The 19,373-nt window shown below is 45.1% G+C and overlaps 1 protein-coding gene across 3 annotated transcripts in view; it reads left to right on the forward strand.

Moving 5' to 3' along the window:
* Cdc14a (cell division cycle 14A) overlaps positions 1-19,373 on the forward strand; it is a 152,094-nt gene that overhangs the window by 85,328 nt on the left and 47,393 nt on the right. For all 3 annotated transcript variants that reach the window (XM_021642714.2, XM_060392843.1, XM_021642715.2), the window contains exons 8-10: positions 6,322-6,409; positions 11,706-11,936; positions 18,120-18,258. In XM_021642714.2, coding sequence (XP_021498389.1) covers positions 6,322-6,409; positions 11,706-11,936; positions 18,120-18,258 — 458 coding nt within the window. The remainder of the gene's footprint in view (positions 1-6,321; positions 6,410-11,705; positions 11,937-18,119; positions 18,259-19,373) is intronic.

A 19,373-nucleotide genomic window follows, 5' to 3' on the forward strand; every position in this document is an offset into this window, starting at 1 on the left:
GTGGCGTCACAGGAAGATGGAGAGTGAGGGTCCTAGCTGTGGGTGGAATGTCTGTAGAAGAAATGCAGAGAAAGGAACTTCAGTGGTGACCTTTTTTTTTTTTTTTTTTTTGGGAGGGGGGAGTCCACTTATCACTGTAGTTCACATTTATTACCTCACTTAGCTTTTGGCCCATGCAATTTAAAGAGTTGCCTTAAGTAGCCTTCCGGTGAGCTCAAAGTTCAAGATCAGATTAGCAATTACTTAGATTGCTTTCTTTGGGCTATTTTATAGCTGTCATTATCTCCCTCCATTAACCCCCGCACCCATCCCAATAAGTCTTCCCCCCTTCTGAAAGAATGCTTCTGTGAGATAGTGCTGTCAGTAGGAGGGTTGTTTTTTGTTTTTTGTTTTTTTTTAAACTGTCAAGCTTTTGGTGACTTGAGCTCACATGCTGGCAATCTGGGCCACATCTTTGACCTTGGCAAGTGAGAGCCACACCTGGCTACTGTTTGCCTGATGACAGAGGGACTGCTACTTTCTCAGGAGCAGGGGCCTGGCACAGGGCTTCTTCTTGGTTGTTGTCACACAGAGAACACGATCATGTCCGCTCAACACCCAGTAAACACACACGACACCTGTTGACAACTGGGGCCTCTGCTTGTCTCAGCACCCGCCCAGGCAGCTCCATCCTGATCACTCTGATTGGGAAACTTTGCTTCTCAAAAAATAATGCCGGGACCAGGGAGATGGTTCAGTTAGGGAAACAAACAAACAAACAAACAAATAAAACAACAACAACAAAAAAACATTTGCCAAGCAAGCATGGAGACCAGACTCTAGATTCTCCGAACCTAGGCAATGAAGCGTCTCGGTGGCGTGCCAACTGTAATCCTGGCACTCGGTGGAGGTGGACAAGAGGGCTGAGATAGGAGGACCAGTCCATTTAGGTGGCTCACTGACTCAGTCATTCTCAGCCCTGCGCGGCTCATCTGCTGCGGCTTTAGAGGATACTGTTGACACACCTGTGTCTTCCGTGAACTCAGTGTGCTTGTGGGCAGAGATTGCGTCTTAATTGCCTTTGCAGGAGTAAAATAACCTACTAGCAGAGGCAGTCAGTCAGTCAGTGTTTAAGAAATGAGATAACTAACAGGTGAGCGAATTTCCATCAAAAGCAGAGTGTACCACATTTCCCAGCGCCTTGTGTAGTCTGTTTTCAGTGGAAACTGGCCAGAATCTTTTTTTTTTTAAGATGATAATTTACTTACAGCATTTCTCTTTTCCCCTTCCTCCCTTCCATATACCCCTCCCCACTGTCCTTCAAATTCACGGCCTCTTTTGTCTTTAATTGTTACTGCAGCCAGATGTGTATATGTCTGTACATGTGTATTCCTAAAGAGAACCTGCTCAGACCATATAATGCTACCTGTATGTATGTTTTCAGAGCCGACAACAGTGGCTGTGCTCTTCCCTGGGGAAGAACACTGCCCCCATTCCAAGATTTTGTCAGTTGCCTGTAGCTGTTTGTGTAGAGTGGAAGTCTCCGTTGAGTTTGGTGTGTTCATTGATATAATGCCTTTCCAGCTCATGTTTGGGCAGTCTTGTTAGGGAGATGTTTTGGGTGTCTCTTCTGATATTCCTAGGAGACACAGTCTCACAGCAAACTCCCTAGACTGCGGCTTTTCATTAAGAGCTCATTCTTACTTTGTAGTCAGCCTCCAGGAAACATTCACACTGGTTAGAATGCTTTTTGAGACGATGTACCCGCCTTTCATCATGGGCTCATCTATGCTGTAAGAAATTATTACTTAAAAAAACACCGGTTACTTGGAACATAAGTCGCCGGCTGGTGGGATCCAAGGTTGGATTTGTATGTAATGCCAACTTAGCTTGTGTGTGGCTCGGAACTGTGTGGGCCGACCATGTCCATCATCTCAGGAAACTGTCATAGTAACCAGTGCGCGTAGACGCTTGAGTTTTCCCTTCAGCACATCCGTGAGAGCCAGTGAAGTTCGTTAGGTCCTCCATCTCAGGTCGACAGCCCGAGTCAGTGTGTGACGGGGCAAGGCTGTGCTTGGGAGTGGCTCGTGGAATGGAATCTGGATGCTGCCTGGTCTGAGATCTTCTGTTGTTCAGAGTGTGGGCAGGACTGTGTACTCCTGCCCCAGGACTGGGGTCAAGGAGGCCTCGGAGCGCAGATGTCTGGGCCTGTCTCAGTCATCTGGAGCAATTACAGAGGTGTTCCTCCCACGGGGATCTGCTTATGAGAACTATTTGAAGCACGCTTCTGGAGCAATCCTGTTGTATTTATTTCACCACTCAAGTTGAAGGTAGCCACATTCCTTCCTGGCCACTACAGCTGCTATCCAGGGCTTCCACGTGTGCTGATAAATCATACTCCTTGCTAGTTACAGATCATATTGGCTAAGTCATAAAACTTGTTAGGGTTCCCTTTCTTAAACAATCTCTCATTCTCCCACTCCCTCTAATTATTGTTTGATTTATTTCCTCTCTCTTCCTTTGCTGCTTTCTTTCTTTTCATCTCTCTGAGTTTTGGCTTTCTGCTTTTCTGATATTGAGCCTCACTGCAGTCCAGCTGGCCAGGAACTCATTGCATCCCTCTTGCCTTGGCTTCCCAAGTGCTGGGGTTATAGATGTGTTCTCTCTTTAACTTCCAAACTATTTTAGGTGTGGTCTCTATAACTATTATGGTTTGGTGTTCCTGCCAACATAGGAGTGTCCAAAACCAAGCAGGCCAGGTTTAGGCTTCTCCCTTGTGTCACTCTGGGGCCAATCTCTAATTGTGAAAACATTCTCGTTCCTCATTTTGTAAGGTGGCTGCTCTCGCATTTCTCTCCTTGCCGTCTCTGGTCATCTTTCTCAACCTTCCTTGCAAGCCTTTTTGTTTCCGTGGCCCACCCTTGACACCCTGATCTTATAGGACCTCATGGTTTCTGGTTGAACATGCTTTCTGTGATGGGCGTTCACTGGCTTTTAAGTTTCAACAGCAACGTGTGTGCTGCTGCTCCCAGACATCAAAAATGACATCAGCACAAGCATGCCGGATGCTCGCATCCCGTGGTCGAGGCTGCAGAGGAGTTCACTGGCCTGGCCTGCTGGAACAACTTCTCAAATGTTCCCGCCCTATCTTTATCCCTTGCCCATGGTCTGTCCTCCCTACTGTCTAAGCTGTGTCTCCCGCTCCGGTGGTTACTGGTCGAGGGTGTGCGTTGGGCACATCCGCTCTTTCATCACACTTATTCAAAAGGAGAACTAAGTCAGCAACCTGGAGTTTGCTAATTATCTACCGCTAAAGGGCATGGAAACTTCATTTTATCCCAACAACCCAAATAGTGACTGTACTTTAAAGCTCGTAAATGGTCCAGCTTCATGACATTTGTATGTATGCAATAAAGCTGTACTGTCAGTGTGAATTTATTGTTTCAGAGGTTAGAAAAATGCACAAACGTCCTTAAAATTAATTTTTAAAAAAGACACTTCAGTTCTTGTCTTAGTTTTTAAAGCTCTCTCTGCCGCCCTCCTTGCTGATGTACGTCTTGGATGGTATACAGCAAATTCAGTGTAGCTTTTCCTACTGAATAGGATGGAGATGGTGGCAGCTCTTTCCTCCTGGGCTTATTGTGGTGAGGAAATGAGCTACACGATGTACTGCTTTGTAGAGTGGGAATTTAGTTCATGTTTGTTATCATCATAACTGTGGTTTGTCAATCTCACACAAAAGCCCCAAGCATGCCTTTTATTGTTTTTGTGTAGCAAAATAATAAGTTACAGTTCCTTTTCTTGTAACGATTTATTTACTTTTATGTGCATTGATGTTTTTGCCTACATATTTGTGTGAGGGTGTCAGATCCTTTGGAACTGGAGTTACAGACAGTTGTGAGCTTCCATGTAAGTGCTGGGAATTGAACCCAGGTCCTTTGGAAGAGCAGCCAGTGCTCTTAACTGCTAAGCTATCTCTCCAGCCCCAAGTTACAATTCTTAACATATGTTTCTGGGAAAACATGCATGGTAGAATGATAGTGCACACATATTGCCAGGCCAGAAAACTTTTTATTCACCATCAGCCACAAGGACTTTCTGTTTTTACTGTGGACCTCTAATGGTGGTAAAAGTCCAAATGTTTGAGCTTTTTCTGACCGGTATACCACAGATACAACTATATTCTTTGTAAGTATAGAAATTAATGCTTTCAAGTCAAAGTCTATTTTAAGAACAGCATCTTAGCTGTTCAAGAGAAATCTGAATCTTTTGTGGACTGGAGAATCCTGCAGCACACTGAGTTACAGTACCTAAACACATCCATTCTAGAAAGGAGACGTCTGACTGGGACTTTTCTCATAGTGGAGATCATCTGGAGTTCTTCTAACTGGTGTTTGGTGGGTAGTGAGCTTTACATCAGATGCTGCTAAATCAAAGTTCCTGCCTCATCTTCACTTAGATATTTCTTTACAAAATGTGGCAGGATTGGAAAGTCCCTAAAGTTCCTGCCTGAACTAGATTCTTTGAGATTTAATTAGGAAAACAGACTTGTATAGTTTTAAATATTTTGTCACTGACACATTAGCGTTTGTAGAAATCATTGTGAAAGGGGTACAGATGAGAGTTCTGGGGCACGACCAGTGTAATCTTACGTTGATTCAGGTCAGTTAAAAGCTGAGGCTGTCTTACTATTTTCCTTCAAATTTTGTTTATTCTACCACCCTTTCCCAGGCTGCTAAATAGATCCCAGTATTACCCAGTGTTTATCTCTTTAGGTAGGAAGATTTACAAACACAATTCTGTTGATTCTGTGAGTGTTTATCTTGCTGTTAAATTACAGTGAATTTATCTCACTGCCTCTATCATATAATAGATTATAAAAAGGTTACTATTTAACCGAACAGATATCTATAATCAAAACGAACAGATGTAATATAATATATTCATCTGATCTCTTTAGTAGCCAAGGATACAGAAAGAGTGAACATAGAAAGCCACTGTCTTCTACTGTTGATAAGGACTAGCTTTTGTCTTTTGGTAATTGAAGCTCATGTTTATTCTTGATTTTATTGGATCATTCATTTAGACAGATGGCTGGAAAGATATATTTGTGTTTTGGAGATAGAAATTGGCCAGCTAAGTTTTGATTTTCATGGGGGTGGTAATGAATAATATGAACGAGGCAGTGGCCCTGAGTGCCTTGCTGTTCTAGTTTGTTTAATACATGTTTACTTTGAACTTGCTGAAGAGTACAACCTCTATTTGGCTTAGACGCCTACCATGGAGGCCCTCACCATGTGCCAGAAGAAGCATTCTTTGTATGGAAACGTGTTGCTTTCCTGATGAAGATGGAGACATGGGCCAAGGGTGGAGTTGGGTGTGGAGGTGTGAATATTTTGTAATGCATTACACAGAAGTCTCCCAGTCACCTGCAAAGTCTTGGGTAGAACCCAAACCCTGTCCCAGTCCTGATGGGTTAGTAGCACAAGGAAAAGGAAGAAAATGAAAAGGAGAGGAGGCCCTGGAATGTGGGAAGGTGTCCCATTTCTTGGTCTGTAGGCCCTTTCCGATGATCACTTTGAGTGTGTCGACCAAAGGCTAACAATGATTAATCAGTCAGCAGATACATTTCCTTTGGTTTCATAGGACTTAAAGACTTATTTAAAGATAGTCAATATTTCAAAGAAAGAATTCATTGGAAAGTGTATGTGGAAGGTCAGACCCAGGGTCAGCTTGCCAGGGTGGCCGGTTAGGCTGCACTAGAGGTGTCTGATTTATTGCCAGTCTTTGTTTGAGTTTGGCGCCCCCTGCCTGAGGACTTGCTGCCTCATCCCTCCTTCCTGCCATTTGCCGGTCTTTAAATCAACATTGACAGTAGACACAGAACCCGCCCCAACAACAAAAACAACCAGAAAATAGGGGAATGTGTTTATTGTGACCAGATATTTATAGTTTTTTCATAATTTAAAGCCTTTTGCCATGTTCATGAAAGTGCTTATATTACCCATTTTCTTTTACCTTAGCATATATTTTATTTATTTATTTAATTTTGCTGGAATAAACAGTATTTTTATCTTACTTCATTATAGACTTACCGGGTTTAGGACAAATAACCTTTTCATACAATCTTTATTTTTCATCATCTTGAGTAGAAGCTTTTCTTAAATGAAGTGAATTTGTAAATAGTGCTTTGTAAAAAAGGTGCATCTTGAAATTTAGTTTCCCTTTATGTCAGTCTCTGTAATCTAGTAATGGTAGTGTGGTAAGTTATGTGTAAGGACTTCTTAAACTGTATAAAAATTATAAACTATTTTCCTTTCTTTTTCTACAAAATTCTGCCAGCGAGTTGAAAATGGGGATTTCAACTGGATCGTTCCAGGAAAATTTTTAGCCTTTAGTGGACCGCATCCTAAAAGCAAAATTGAAAATGGTAGGTTGTTTTCTTGTTTACCACCTAAACGTTTATTCTGGTTCACTTTCACTACTTTCTCTACATCCATACACAATTCTTTTCTTTCACTAATATCCCTTAAGGAATATTTATTTGTAATTTTCAAAATTGAACAGTATTAACTTGAGTGTTGAAACGTCTAGTATGTGGAGCTGTAACCCTGTTTGGTTTTATTTTTAATTATGTATGCATGTGTGTGTGTGTGAGTATATTGCCTGCAGAGTTCATAAGAGGCCGTCAGGTCCCCTGGAGCTGGCGTTGTGGGCGGATGGTGTGGGCTGTCTGACATGGAAGCTGGGAACCCAGCTTTGGTCGGCTGCAAGAGTACTCCACACTCTTAACTTTCGGACTTTCTCTCCAGTTGCTTGTAATGCTTTCCTAGGGCGCAAGCTTTCAGGCTGCCACAAACAGATCATTCACTTTATTTGAGTAGACTAGGAAGAATCTGGGAAAATGGACTGGCCAAGCCAGTGAGAAGAGTGCTGGATTCTAGCGAGTGCATGGTGGAAGCAGTTTTATTATTATTTTTCAAAATAAATTTTAATTGATTAATGAATTATAACTATAGAAAGAAATATGTATTTTTGATTTTAGATTTCAAAACTATTATTATTATTATTATTATTTGAGACTATCTGTAGACCAGGCTGGCCTTCACCGCCAAAACCAATACTTTTAATGGACAATGCCACACACAAACACACACACACACACACACACACACACACACACACACACACACACACAGAAGCTAGGAGGGTAGCTTGAGACAGAGAATCCTAGAAATTCAAAGTGTGTTTGTCCATTTAATGAGAGAAGACTTGTAGGCAGATTGCAGCTTGGCTGCTCTGTCCCTTCCTGGTTGTTTCCTTCTTCAAGCATCGGTTTTCTTGTACGGCCCAGTGAGGGGAGCAGACCACATCTTAGTGGCTAGTGAGGATTAGAGATATCAGATTGAAAGGCCTTAAGGGACCTTAGCAGCTACACAATTATACTTTTATCACTGATAAGCTGACCACTATATTATCATACATAGCCTAATCATTTAACTCAGCATTTACACACATTCCCAACTTTAAAGCAAAAGGACTGGGAAGAGATAAATTGAAGTCTCCCATCCGAAATTGTGTTTGGTTAGGCTGCCTTTTAGCTCCTCACTGGTGTCACGTCGCCACCTAGTGGCAAGATGGAGGAAGGCTTGGGTGAGCCATCCCATCAGTCCTGGGTGGAGTGGAGATTCCCAGGAAACCACATTGCTGAAACTAGTACCTCACAAGTATCCTAACACAACACCACCACACAGCTGTTGAGAGGTCACAGGACGTTTGGGTTAGTCCTTGGTTTTAATTAATTCAGAGTCGTTTTAAGAGTCCCGTTGTCTCCCTCCTCTCCCGGCCCCTAGCCTGCTCTCTTACTTGGAGTTCTGAAGGCTAGAATGGAGCTGAGCCTTATCCAAAATAAGCGCCCACACTGGTGCTGGAATTTGAGTGACAGGGTTTAAACGCTGGCTAGCTATGTGTTTAGACCAGTAAGCTATTCAAGCGTTAGCTATTCTAGAACTGTGGAGTGTAATGGTATCTTGGTGCCTGGGGACATAGCAAGTGATCAGTATAATTAGGTATTATTACTGTCTTCACCATTATCTCAATGGCCCCATACTGTATGTTTACAAGGATGCCCTGGTTCTTTCTCAGAAGATACTCATGCTTCTTCCTCTTACAGTTTGGCTGTATTAGCTCAAGCCTGCATTTAGTCCTCATGGGCATTCCTGTATATACAGGGGCTCTTACATCTTGTCGGTAGGGGCAGTAGATAGGTATCAAACCAGGAAGGGGCCTGATGGGATGTCAAGGGAAGTTCAAGGGATGCCAGGAACCTACGGCAGAGGCTCCAAGCGGCTGCCATAGCCAAGCAGGACTTCCCATGGACTTAGAGTCCCTCTCTTGGCCATCCTCATATGGCACAAAAACCTTTATTTCCTCACGGCAACCAGTCAATCTCCTCATTCTATGAGTCTGTTGTTGGGGGATTATCTTCCCGAGGAAAGCAACCAAGGAAACAGACTTGATTTCTGTAGGTGGGAAAGGCACGTGCTTCCTCTCTCTCTGCATAAACTGCCGTGTTCACACAGGAGATGTGAAGCAAGTTCCCTGTAATCTGTTCGCCCAAATGCAGCCAGGCTGGGATTAGTCGGTCCTGCCTCCCACCTCCACCTCCACCTTTGCTGATGTCCAGGCATTCCAGCTAGTGCTGCCCCTTGCAGGCAGGAGAGCTGATACTGCATCGAAGCAGCATCTTCTGACCTATGTGGTTTAGCTCACAAACAGCAAGAGAAGGCTGGAGAGCTAGAAAATGGGCAGAAGCCAGGAGGAACAGTGTGTCTGCAGGGTCCACATAGGAGAACGCCAACCATGGCTAGGGATTTCAGCCAGAAGGAATTTTATTTACTCGTTTAAAATTTGATTCATTTAAAAATTTAAAATCAGCATGCACAGTATTAGATGTCGTTATGGTATTTTTTTGAAAGAAGTTGTTTGAGGAGTGTTTCCTCCCCATCATCTCTCCTACTGTCTGATACTCCAGCCCTCCATCATCTTATCTACTGCCCCATACCCCAGCCTCCATCATCTCTCCTACTGTCCTCATACCCCAGCCCTCCATCATCTCTCCTACTGTCCCCATACCCCAGCCCTCCTCATCTTTCCTACTGTCTGATACTCTAGCCCTCCATCATCTCATCTACTGCCCCATACCCCAGCCTCCATCATTTCTCCTATTGCCCCATAGCACAGTCCACCATCATCTCTCCTACTGCCCCATACTCTAGCCCTCCATCATTTCTCCTATGGCCCCATACCCCAGCCCTCCATCATCTCATCTGCTGCTGTGATACCTCAGTCCTCCAACATCTGTCCTATGCTCTGATACCCCAGCCCTTCATTATCTCTCTTACTACCCCGATACCCTGGCCCTTCCCAGCCTCCATCATCTCTCCTACTGTCCCCACACCCCAGCCCTCCATCATCTCACCTACTGCCCTGATACACAGCTCTATTACCTGCCACTAGTCTCTGTTCTGACTTTCATGTCAGCATGACCCTCTGACATTCTTTCCCCTGTTTTCTTAGAACCTCTTTCTACCCTCTCTTGGTCTCCTTTTTAGTTTTCTAGGTTTCATTTGTATCTGCATCCATTTCTATACATACATGTATGCATTACAATCTAAGATCTACAGATGAAAGAGAACATGTGGTTTTTGTCTGAGTTTGAGTCACCTCGCTTAATATTGTGCTTTCCAGATCCACCCATCTTTATTTTTTTTCCCCGCAAATTTCATTTTCTTTACAGCTGACTAAAATCCCATTCTAAATTGGTACCACATTTTCATTATCCACTCCTCTGTTAATGGCATGTAGGCTGGTTCCAAATCCTTCCTAGTCTGATTAGGGCAGAAATAAATATGGATGTGTAGGTATCTCTGTGGCAGGATTAGAGTCTTTGGATATATGTTCACGAGGGGGTCACTAGGTCATGTGGTCACTCTATTTTTAACTTCCTGAATAATCTCCATGAGGACATTCATAATGGCTGTGCTAATTTGCACCCCAGTGAAATAGAGCTCCTCTTTCCATACATCTCCAACAGCGCTTGCCGTCAGATTTCTTGAGGGAATTTAGTACAGGGAGTTCGTTACAGTGGGGACTAACAACAAGGACAGCAATGAACAGTGCAGAGGGTTATGGAGAAGGTAGTGAGTCCCCTCTGAGGCTGGGGACAGGGAAGGGGTGAGGGGTGATGGAAGAAGCAAAGGAGAGATGGGAGGACTGAGGGACACGGAGGAGGAGCCTCTGCAGGTGCTCGGAGTGCTGAGGGAAATACCAAGGGCTGTGTAGGTTTGGGGCTTGAGGAGTGGAGACCCAGAAGCCCTATTGCTGGAGAAGACATTTGGCTGGGCCAGGGCATGCCAGGCTAAGCTGGGAGTTCTGGCTGAAATGCTGATGGGGGGGGGGAAGCCTTTCTTTCATCCTGATATCTCTCCTACTTTGAGAGCAAACAGGAAGCATCAGGAAAGGTAGTTCGCATGGACTAGTAGATGGGCTTGGAATGACGAAGCATGGTACTGAAGGGCTGGCTCGGAGCTGAGAGGAAACAGGAAACGGTGGGATGAGCAGGCCGTGTAGCCGGGAGCAGTGTGGAGACCCTGTGGTTCATTCTCTGAAGCACACCAGCCCAGTGAACTCCTAGTGAGGCCATTTCGCTTGCCCGGTCTGCCAAGACTCTGCCAGCAACTGATGAGCTCTGATGGGTGAACCCCGAATGAGCGGTAGGTGGCAGTTGGTGTGTTAGGAAATTCGTCTTCTTAGCCCCTGGGACTGTGAGATTCACACTGGCCCAAATTCTCAGTGGTCCCTGTGGATGATGGACTAAGAGTAGGTCAGTAACCCAGGTACCTCTGAAGCTTCCAAGAATGCTCGTTTGGTGGGGGACAGGCCAGGGACTGTCTCCCCAACCACAAAGAGAGTGGCTACCAAAAGTCACCCCTCCTAACTTTCCTTTGAAATATACCATTTCAAATTGAACATGGTTACATTTATATTACACATATGGTGGATTAAAACTGTGTATACCATGGAATGGCTGTCAAGTTTAACACGAGGATCCTGTCCAGCACACTGTTATTAACTATAGTTGACACACTCTATAAACTAGATCCCTTGGTCGTATTGCTCTTGTCTGATAAGAACCCTTTCGCCAGCATTTCCCCCCAGTTTCCCAGCTGTTACTTTAATTTTGAGATAATTTTGAGAAACCTTGCATGCTGTGACTTGGACAATTGCAAACAATAATTAATCATAAATAACCTTGATTTGCAGGGAGTTGTGCTATAGATGGAAACCCTTATCTCTGGCTTTTCAAAAGAAGCTTTAGTTGTAGATGAACCACATTTGCTAAGTAAGGGATAATGTTCAAGGAGGAATACTAGCCCACACCACCCCAGCACCGCCCTGCACATTTGGGTACCTCAGAACCGCCTTTGTTTGGGGCCACCAAGATTATGCTTCCAGGATTTATTTGGATTCACAGGGGTTTTTTGTTTGGGTTGTAGCCGCCTCTGGTGTTTGTAGTTAGGCCAGCCGCTGCTTTGATGGCTCCTCTGTGGCCTTTCACACTTGCCCTGAAACGCTCTTTGCTCCCGCTCTGTGAGACCGGAGTACTTGACTGTTTACGTGGGGTGGACTGCGGCTTTCTGATGGCTGCCTCTGTTTGCCGGCAGGTTACCCTCTCCACGCGCCCGAAGCCTACTTTCCGTATTTCAAAAAGAACAACGTGACTGCGGTCGTGAGACTGAACAAGAAGATTTACGAGGCGAAACGCTTTACCGACGCCGGCTTCGAGCACTACGACCTGTTTTTCATAGATGGCAGCACCCCCAGCGACAACATCGTGCGGAGGTTCCTCAACATCTGTGAGAACACGGAGGGGGCCATCGCGGTCCACTGCAAAGGTGGGCGCCGGGTCTCCGCAAAGGGGCCCGCCGTGCGTGGGAAGGGCCAGCCCCTCATGAGCCAGGCTTGCTGGGGACAGGATGCCGGGGGATGTTTTCCTTAGGACAATTGGAGCGTGAGCATATGTTTATAATCCCTTCCTAAAGAAGGGAGTGATCGCCTTGGTGGAGGCCCAGCTTTCCTGACTAGTCAGTGCTTGCCCAGGCTCACGACTCTGAACGTAAGCAAGGGACGTCCAAAGGCTGGGAAGACCATCTTTCCTTAGGTATCTCTGTCAAGAAACAAATGTTGGTTCCCTTGTCCTCTTTCCCTTCAGAATTACCTTTTCTCCATACTCTTCCACGATCTGGTGCTGCCTCTATGTTGGTGTGTGTGTGTGTGTGTGTGTGTGTGTGTGTGTGCGTGCGTGTGTGCGTGTGTGTGCATGCATGTATAGGCCAGAGTTCGACAGTAAGTTTCTTCCTCGGTCACTCGCTTGTCTTTTTGGTTGCACTGACTGGTCAGTGAGATTCCCCCGTCTCCACCCTCCCTCCTTCCGAGCACCTGGATAGTAGGTGGTCATTTACAGTGCCTGGCTTTGTTGTGGGTTCTGGGGCTCCAGTTGCAGGACCCCATTCGTGCTTGCGCTTCACTGTCATCCTGGCTCCTCTCTCTTGTTTTATTTTGATGCTCCCTCCACCTTTCTCCCCTGACACCGCCCTCCCCTACGTCTTCTGCCTCACAAATGGAGGGTCTGCCCACCCGTTACTTGCTTGGGGACATCTCAGAACTAACGGGAAGACTTATCTGGGCAAGTGACTAATACCTGCTCTCTGGAATGTGCACTTGGAGACAAAGGTTGCTCAGAGTAGAGCCAGGGTAGGTCTCAGTTTTAGTAAATCCAAAGCAGAGGATTTCCATTTTAATTTGAGGGTTATGTTAAATTCGGAAGAAGCTCAGATTCCACTGTAGGTTTCTGAGTTTGGTGGTCTTTTTTTTTTTAATTAAACAATTAAACCATTATATTTCTTTTTTTTTGTTTCTAGATATTTTTAATTTATTTTTATTATTATTTTTACAATTTATTCATTGTATATCTAGATTGTAGCCTTCTCCCTAAGCTCCTCCCAGTACCCATCTCCCTGCCTCTTCTCCCCTCCCATCGCCTTCTCCTAGTCCACTGAAAGTTTGGTGATCACAATTTCAGCAGAGACAAATCGCTCCAGGGAACGGAGCCTGGAGTGCGTCACCCGCAGCTCTTCGCGGTGCCGCGAGGTGGCGCTGCTCCCACGGCTTTGTGTCCACGGAGGGTTTTTGTTGCATTTTATGCAAATCGGCCAGTAGGTGTTGGGGATGGTACCGTTCTTTTCATGTGCTGAGCGCTGCTGTAACTGCCTTATTCAGACAGTGCGGCTTTGGTTCTGACAGAAATTAAAATACCATTTTGTAGGCCCTTGTTTCTATGTTTAAGATTTGAGTAGGTGGAGGAACTTTGCCGAACATGTGAGCCGTGAGCAGCGCCGCGAAGCTGCATTCTCGCAGCAGCCTGGAAGGGAGGGAAGCGAACCGCACTGCACGTGGCCCCGATTTAGGGATGGTTCCCGAAGCCCGGATGCGCCCAACGTTGGTGCAGCCTTTCCCTCACCCTCCTCCCTCACCCTGGCGGCCAGGACAGTCCTACTGTGTTGGTAGGAAGGTGCTCCTTGCTCCCCGCTTGGTTCTGGCCTCCCTCCGCGAGGCAGAGGGCCGGCTTGTTTGGAGTGTTTCCTTGGCACCCTAAGTTTGTTTAGCTGTGACCCTCCCGTCGGGAACGAAAGCACTCTAAGTGGAATCTTGTGCCAGCTGAGTTTGGCTATCAGGCTGTTGAGATAATGGACCCCATTGGATTTTCCTCAGGAATTTCATGCTGGGGGAAGGGAAAGAATGAAGCCAGCTAGAGGAAGGGTGTATGTATGTATGAGCGCATGTGTGTATGTGTGTGTGGGAGTCGGGGGGGTGGGCGGGAGGATGGGGTTCTTTCACATCCATGACAGCTTGTCAGGTCACTTTGCAGGTCCTCTTGGTTCCTCTCCCCACCGCAACGCCTTGAATGCATCCTTTTCTGTGTTCTACTCTCAACGGATGTCCAGACCACTGTGACTGGGGGGTTAATCTGCATCGTTGTGTGTGTGTGTGTGTGTGTGTGTGTGTGTGTGCGTGTGTGTGTGTGTGCGCGCGTGTGTATGGTGGTAGTTGGGATGCAGCCTCTGCCCCTCACACTGGTAACCTGGTGGTCCCATATTGTTAAAGGTTGCTCAGGTGCAAGGCAAGGCCCAGCTTTCACGTGTCTCGTTTGTCAGCAGAACCTGAGAGCTTGTGGATTGTGGCAGTGTACTTTAGTACGGGATACTCCTCTCTCTTTCAAAGTTCAGTTTCCTATTAAAAAAAAATGAGCATTTTTCCTAGGAGATTTATTTGGCCTTTTCCCTAGTCGGTTTTATTATTATAAGGTCATATGTATGTTTGTGTATTTATAAGCCATATTTTGGATTAACAAATTCAAGGGAGAAAAAGACAAAGCTTTTATTTAAACCTTTATTTTAAACTTTTATTTTTTTAATTTAAACCTTGTCATGTTTTTCTCCTCCTCCAACTCCTTCCCTATCCTCCCTCCCCACTCAACTTCATGGTCTCTTTGCATCACAAAACAAGAAAACAAAAGATGAAAGTTGAAACAAACAAAAAGCCAATAAGACAAAAAAAAAAATGCTCAAGCAGAACAGAATGAAAAAGCAGCTCCCTCCCTCAACACAAACATGGAGTTCATGTTGTGTTGGGTATGGGGCCTGCCCTGAGGTGTATTACAGACAGTGAACTTCACTGGGGAAAACTGGTTTTCCCTTGGCCAGAGGCTGTCAATGGCAAATGGCTTCTTGGTTAGGGGTAGGATCCTGTGTTCACTTGCCCCCTCAGCGCTGGGACCCGGTCTGTCCGGATCTTGTGACTGCAGGCTCAAAGTCTGTGAGTTCACAAGTGCATCAGTCTTGTTCTTGCAGATCAGAATGAACACAGAACCACATGTGGACCACGTGCAGAGAGTGAGAGACTTTGGAGCACTCAGTCCCGAGTGGGAGGTCTTTTTAATGCCCCCCCTCCCCACACCAAGGCTCAGGGATCTAAGTGGAAAGACTGTAAGAGCCTGAGGCGGTGGCTGGATTGCAAGGAAGCAGTGTATTCCAGGCAAAGCTTCAGTTTAAATGATAGTACAAGAAACAATGGGAAGAAACCCTGCAGCTAAATATGCAGGCTTTCTCTGTATATCACTTACCTGTGAGGGTTTGCCTCTTAAGAAATATACACACAGTTTTTTCCCATCACAGAGCTGTTCACCCCCCCCCCCATGTTTCCAATATCACTTATTAAGTGTTGAAGTGAGTTCTTATGGAGGAAGGTCACATTTATAGGTGGTGCTTTGTACATGCGACATGGCTTCTTCCCCTCCCCCCACCACTTGTTCACGCATGTAGATTCTTTTATAAGGATCACACCTTCGGTTTAATTGCAGCTGTTTTGTTTTTAATGGTGTACTTAGCTACCTAGGCTTGCTAATTACTTTGACATCTGCCCTGATTAAGTCAGCTTAATTTTCTGGAAATTAAAGCAGCACTCGGTGTTTTAATTGAACTAAAAGGAGGTGGAAGTGAGACTCCTATCCTTTGTTAAACGAACTCTCACGGGGACTGGAGAGAGAGAATGAAAATGTCATGTGTCAACATACAGTGTTATTCAGAGGCAAATTAGACACAGCTTTGCTGCAAGTGTATGAAACTCACCACAAGTCAGTGTCTACCGTCCGTATCGTGGTTGACTAAAAGCATGGCTGTGCATTTGTGACATTTTCTAGCCACGAAATTAATCTGAAATAGAGCTACACTGTTTTTCTGTGGTGGGCATATTGATGCCCTCTTGGGAAGCAGAAGCATGCCTGGCAGCCGAAAGCACTCGGTCTAAATAGAGCACCTTGCACCCTTCATGCTATGCCAGGGAGCCCTTTAATTACGGATGCTTTAATATTTTTGTTAAAGTTTTAATAGAAACTTAGTGAAGAACTCTGATTCTGTTCACCGTGGTAAGAGCTCCCAACGATTGAGTGCTAAGTAGGTTCTTTTTATAGACCCAAAATTATAGACTCCTTTGAAAAGGGGGGGAAGCACCTTCAGCTTCAGAGAAATCTGAAAACTCGCAGCACCATCTTTTGGGTGTGAGTAGGATTAGGAGCCTGACCTGGGGTACCAGGCAGCGCCCCTCCTGAGGAGCGGTCCCCAGGAAGAAGCCCACCTGCTCTCCAGACAGGGACCCACACTGGAAACCCTGGGGACCAGCTGCTCCTGATGCCTCCTCTAGCATGCTTGGTTACAACCCTCCATGCATTTACACCAGCTTTGTCACGGATCCGGAGAATTATTGTCTTAGTGTCTTCATATTAAAGCGAGAGTCCAGTGAGACTGCAGTTAACTGTACTCCTATTGATGTTGAGGGTTGACCTGGGTCAAAAGGTACTTGAGGTAAATAGGGCATTGCACACATACCTCATCCAAAAACAGTGTATGCATGCTTTTCAGAACGGAAAGGCAGCGCTGGGCGTCTGTAGGCATGAAAGTGGCTGTCCTGGTCCTTTCGTTTTCATGGTGGATGGTCAATCTAGGCAGGATTGCCACCAAACAGGTGAATTGTGCTGGTTGAAATCCTCTTGATTTAGTTCTTCCTGCACAAAGGACAGATTTACACGCAGTGTGTAGCAGGTACCTGGAGCAGTATAATTTCATGGTGGACGATTAGAAATAAAGTGTCCATAGCTGCTCCTGGGAAGCAGTAATAGAAAAAAGGCTGCCGGCCAGATGGCTCAGCAGGTCGAGGCTCTTGCTGCCAGGCGTGCTAACCTGAGTTTGACTGCTGGGACCCACACGGTGAAGGAGTTAACAGATGCTTGAGCGCTGCTGTCTGACCTCTGCATGCACACGTGCACTGTGGGAAAGTAAACGTAACTTCACTAAAATAACCACGGAAAAACGGATTTAAAGGCACTCGTTCTCTATCTTTTTAATACTTCTTAAATTAGGTTGGGCTTAAAAATTGATGGGCGATGATGTATATTACACCACTGGACATGATGACTGTTTCTCAGATTTGATCAAATACTGTTCATTTTATAGTCCTGGGAGATTAGATGATCTTCATTATTTGACCAAGGAAAGCTGACAAAGTGTTTTTTTTTTTTTTTAAACACAGTATTCTTTTTCTTTTCTATCAAGTCAGTGGTTTTATTTATTTATTGTAGCACGGGGGATTAAATGCAGGGCCTTATGCATGCAAAACAGACTCTCTACCACTAAGTTACATGCTGCCCCCCCAGCCCTAGACTGTTCATAAACAAAGGTACTAAGGATTTCATCTCTTTCTCTCCCCACCTCATATTCTCCATCTCTTTTTCTTGCTCTCCCTTCCTCCCCTTTTTTTCTCCCACTCTTCCTGCCTTTTTCTTTCTGGCTCTCACTATTTAGCCCAGGCTGGTCTTGAACCTCATAATGCTCCTGCCTCTGCCTCAGCCTCCTCAATTCTAGGATGGTAAGTACGTGCCACAGAGTTGGTCTTCCTATCTCCTTTTCTAATGAAATGTTTTCATAGGTGAATTTCAAGGTCAGAAATTTCAGTCATTTTAAATTTCATTGTGAGCCAATCCAAATGTCTTTCTGATTCATCCCTTGCTCCTTACTGCTGCATCCCAGCTCCTCTTGGCCATCTTTGCACCCCAGCTTCATTCCACCTTTTCTTCTGCCCACCCCTCTCCTTCCCTCCTAGCCAGTTTTGTGCTTCCAGATCCACTTCTTTTCATCATGTCACTTTCTTACCATAAAATGTAGGGTGCCCTCATTTGGCCCTTTCCTTTGGTTAAAGAAGTTTTGTGTCAGTCTTTTCCTTTTCATTCAGTACTGAGAACTGAACCAGGGGCACGGCACATGCTTGACGGGTGCTTTGCCAATAAGCTACATTTCCAGCCTGAAAAAAAACGTGTATTTTCACATGAGAGAAACTGTGTGAACCTCAGCTGCTGCTGCTACCATTGCACTGGAATCCAGTGCTGTCTGTGGACAGGGTAGTTTCCTTGTTTTTGTGGGTGTGCATGATACACTTTGCATTTTTTTTTTCTGTTTCCCATTTTACAGCTGGTCTGGGAAGAACTGGGACATTGATAGCCTGTTATGTCATGAAACACTACAGGTTTACACATGCTGAAATCATTGCTTGGATCAGAATTTGCCGACCAGGCTCCATCATCGGACCCCAGCAGCACTTTCTGGAAGAGTAAGTAGCATTTTCCTATGATTGCATTTGGCTCTGCCCCTGATCCTTCCTACCTCTTGTTCCCTGTCTGTGGACCCAGTTACAAAATGACTGCACTGTTAGAGAAGGCGGCACCTCTGGTAGACTATTGTTGACTTGACAGCTGAGATGCTGCGATCTTGTACTTCACATCTCTTAGATGAGGTGACAGTGAGAAGAACCTCACCATCTCTGCCTACCCCCTTTCTGTCATTTTCTATGTGTGATGTGGCTACAGTGCAATTTTCTTATATCATCCTACTTGGCACTGCTCATTCTGTCTAAAAACAGAATGACTTAAAAAAAAAAAACAAACAACAAACCCTCACAACTAGGGTCAGTCACTGGGGTCAGTCTCTGAGGTCAATCGCTGGGTTTATGAGGCGACAAAGCTGCTAATGAAACTGTGATTTCTGGATTTGTGCAAGAAGGGATGGAGGAACGAAAAGAGAAGACTCGCCAGGTTTCCACTCTGACCAGGTTGCTCACAGCTTCATGACCATCATTTGGAAGATCCCTTACAAGTTCACATATACTTGAGTTTTCCTATCCAACCCCGTGCCACCGCTGTAGAAAGATACAATTTGTAAGAATGCCCTTTATTAAACAAGTGGTTTCCCCTTAGAATATTAAGCACTTATATCAATTTACCCAAAATAGAAGGATTTTTTTTTTTTATGAGATAAGGTCTCCAATAGCTCTAGTTGGCCTTGACCTCAATATGTAGCTGAAGATGATTTTGAGGTCTCTGCTTCCACCTTTTGAGTGCTGGGATGACAAGGTACGACATGGTGTTGGGGATTGAGAGCTTTCCGAATGCTAGGTAGGTGTACTAACCACTGGGCCACACCTCCAGCTTCCTCGGATGAGATGAAGTTGTACTAGTTGTCCTCAGTCCAGTTCTAACCTACTGTCAGTTTTTCATAGCTTATGCAGACACTCTCATTCTTTCCTTTCCTTGGAATGGCTCCGTTGACTAGCATTCTTTTCCACAGAGTCACTCGATTCTGACTTAAATCGGCTTAGTTTGGATGGGGGTATCCTAAGTAAGAAAGATGTCCCAAGGCAGCTCCTAGCATCTGAAATGATTAAGAAGT

The sequence above is a fragment of the Meriones unguiculatus genome, chromosome 10 (assembly GCF_030254825.1).
Source record: "Meriones unguiculatus strain TT.TT164.6M chromosome 10, Bangor_MerUng_6.1, whole genome shotgun sequence".
NCBI lineage: Eukaryota > Metazoa > Chordata > Mammalia > Rodentia > Muridae > Meriones > Meriones unguiculatus.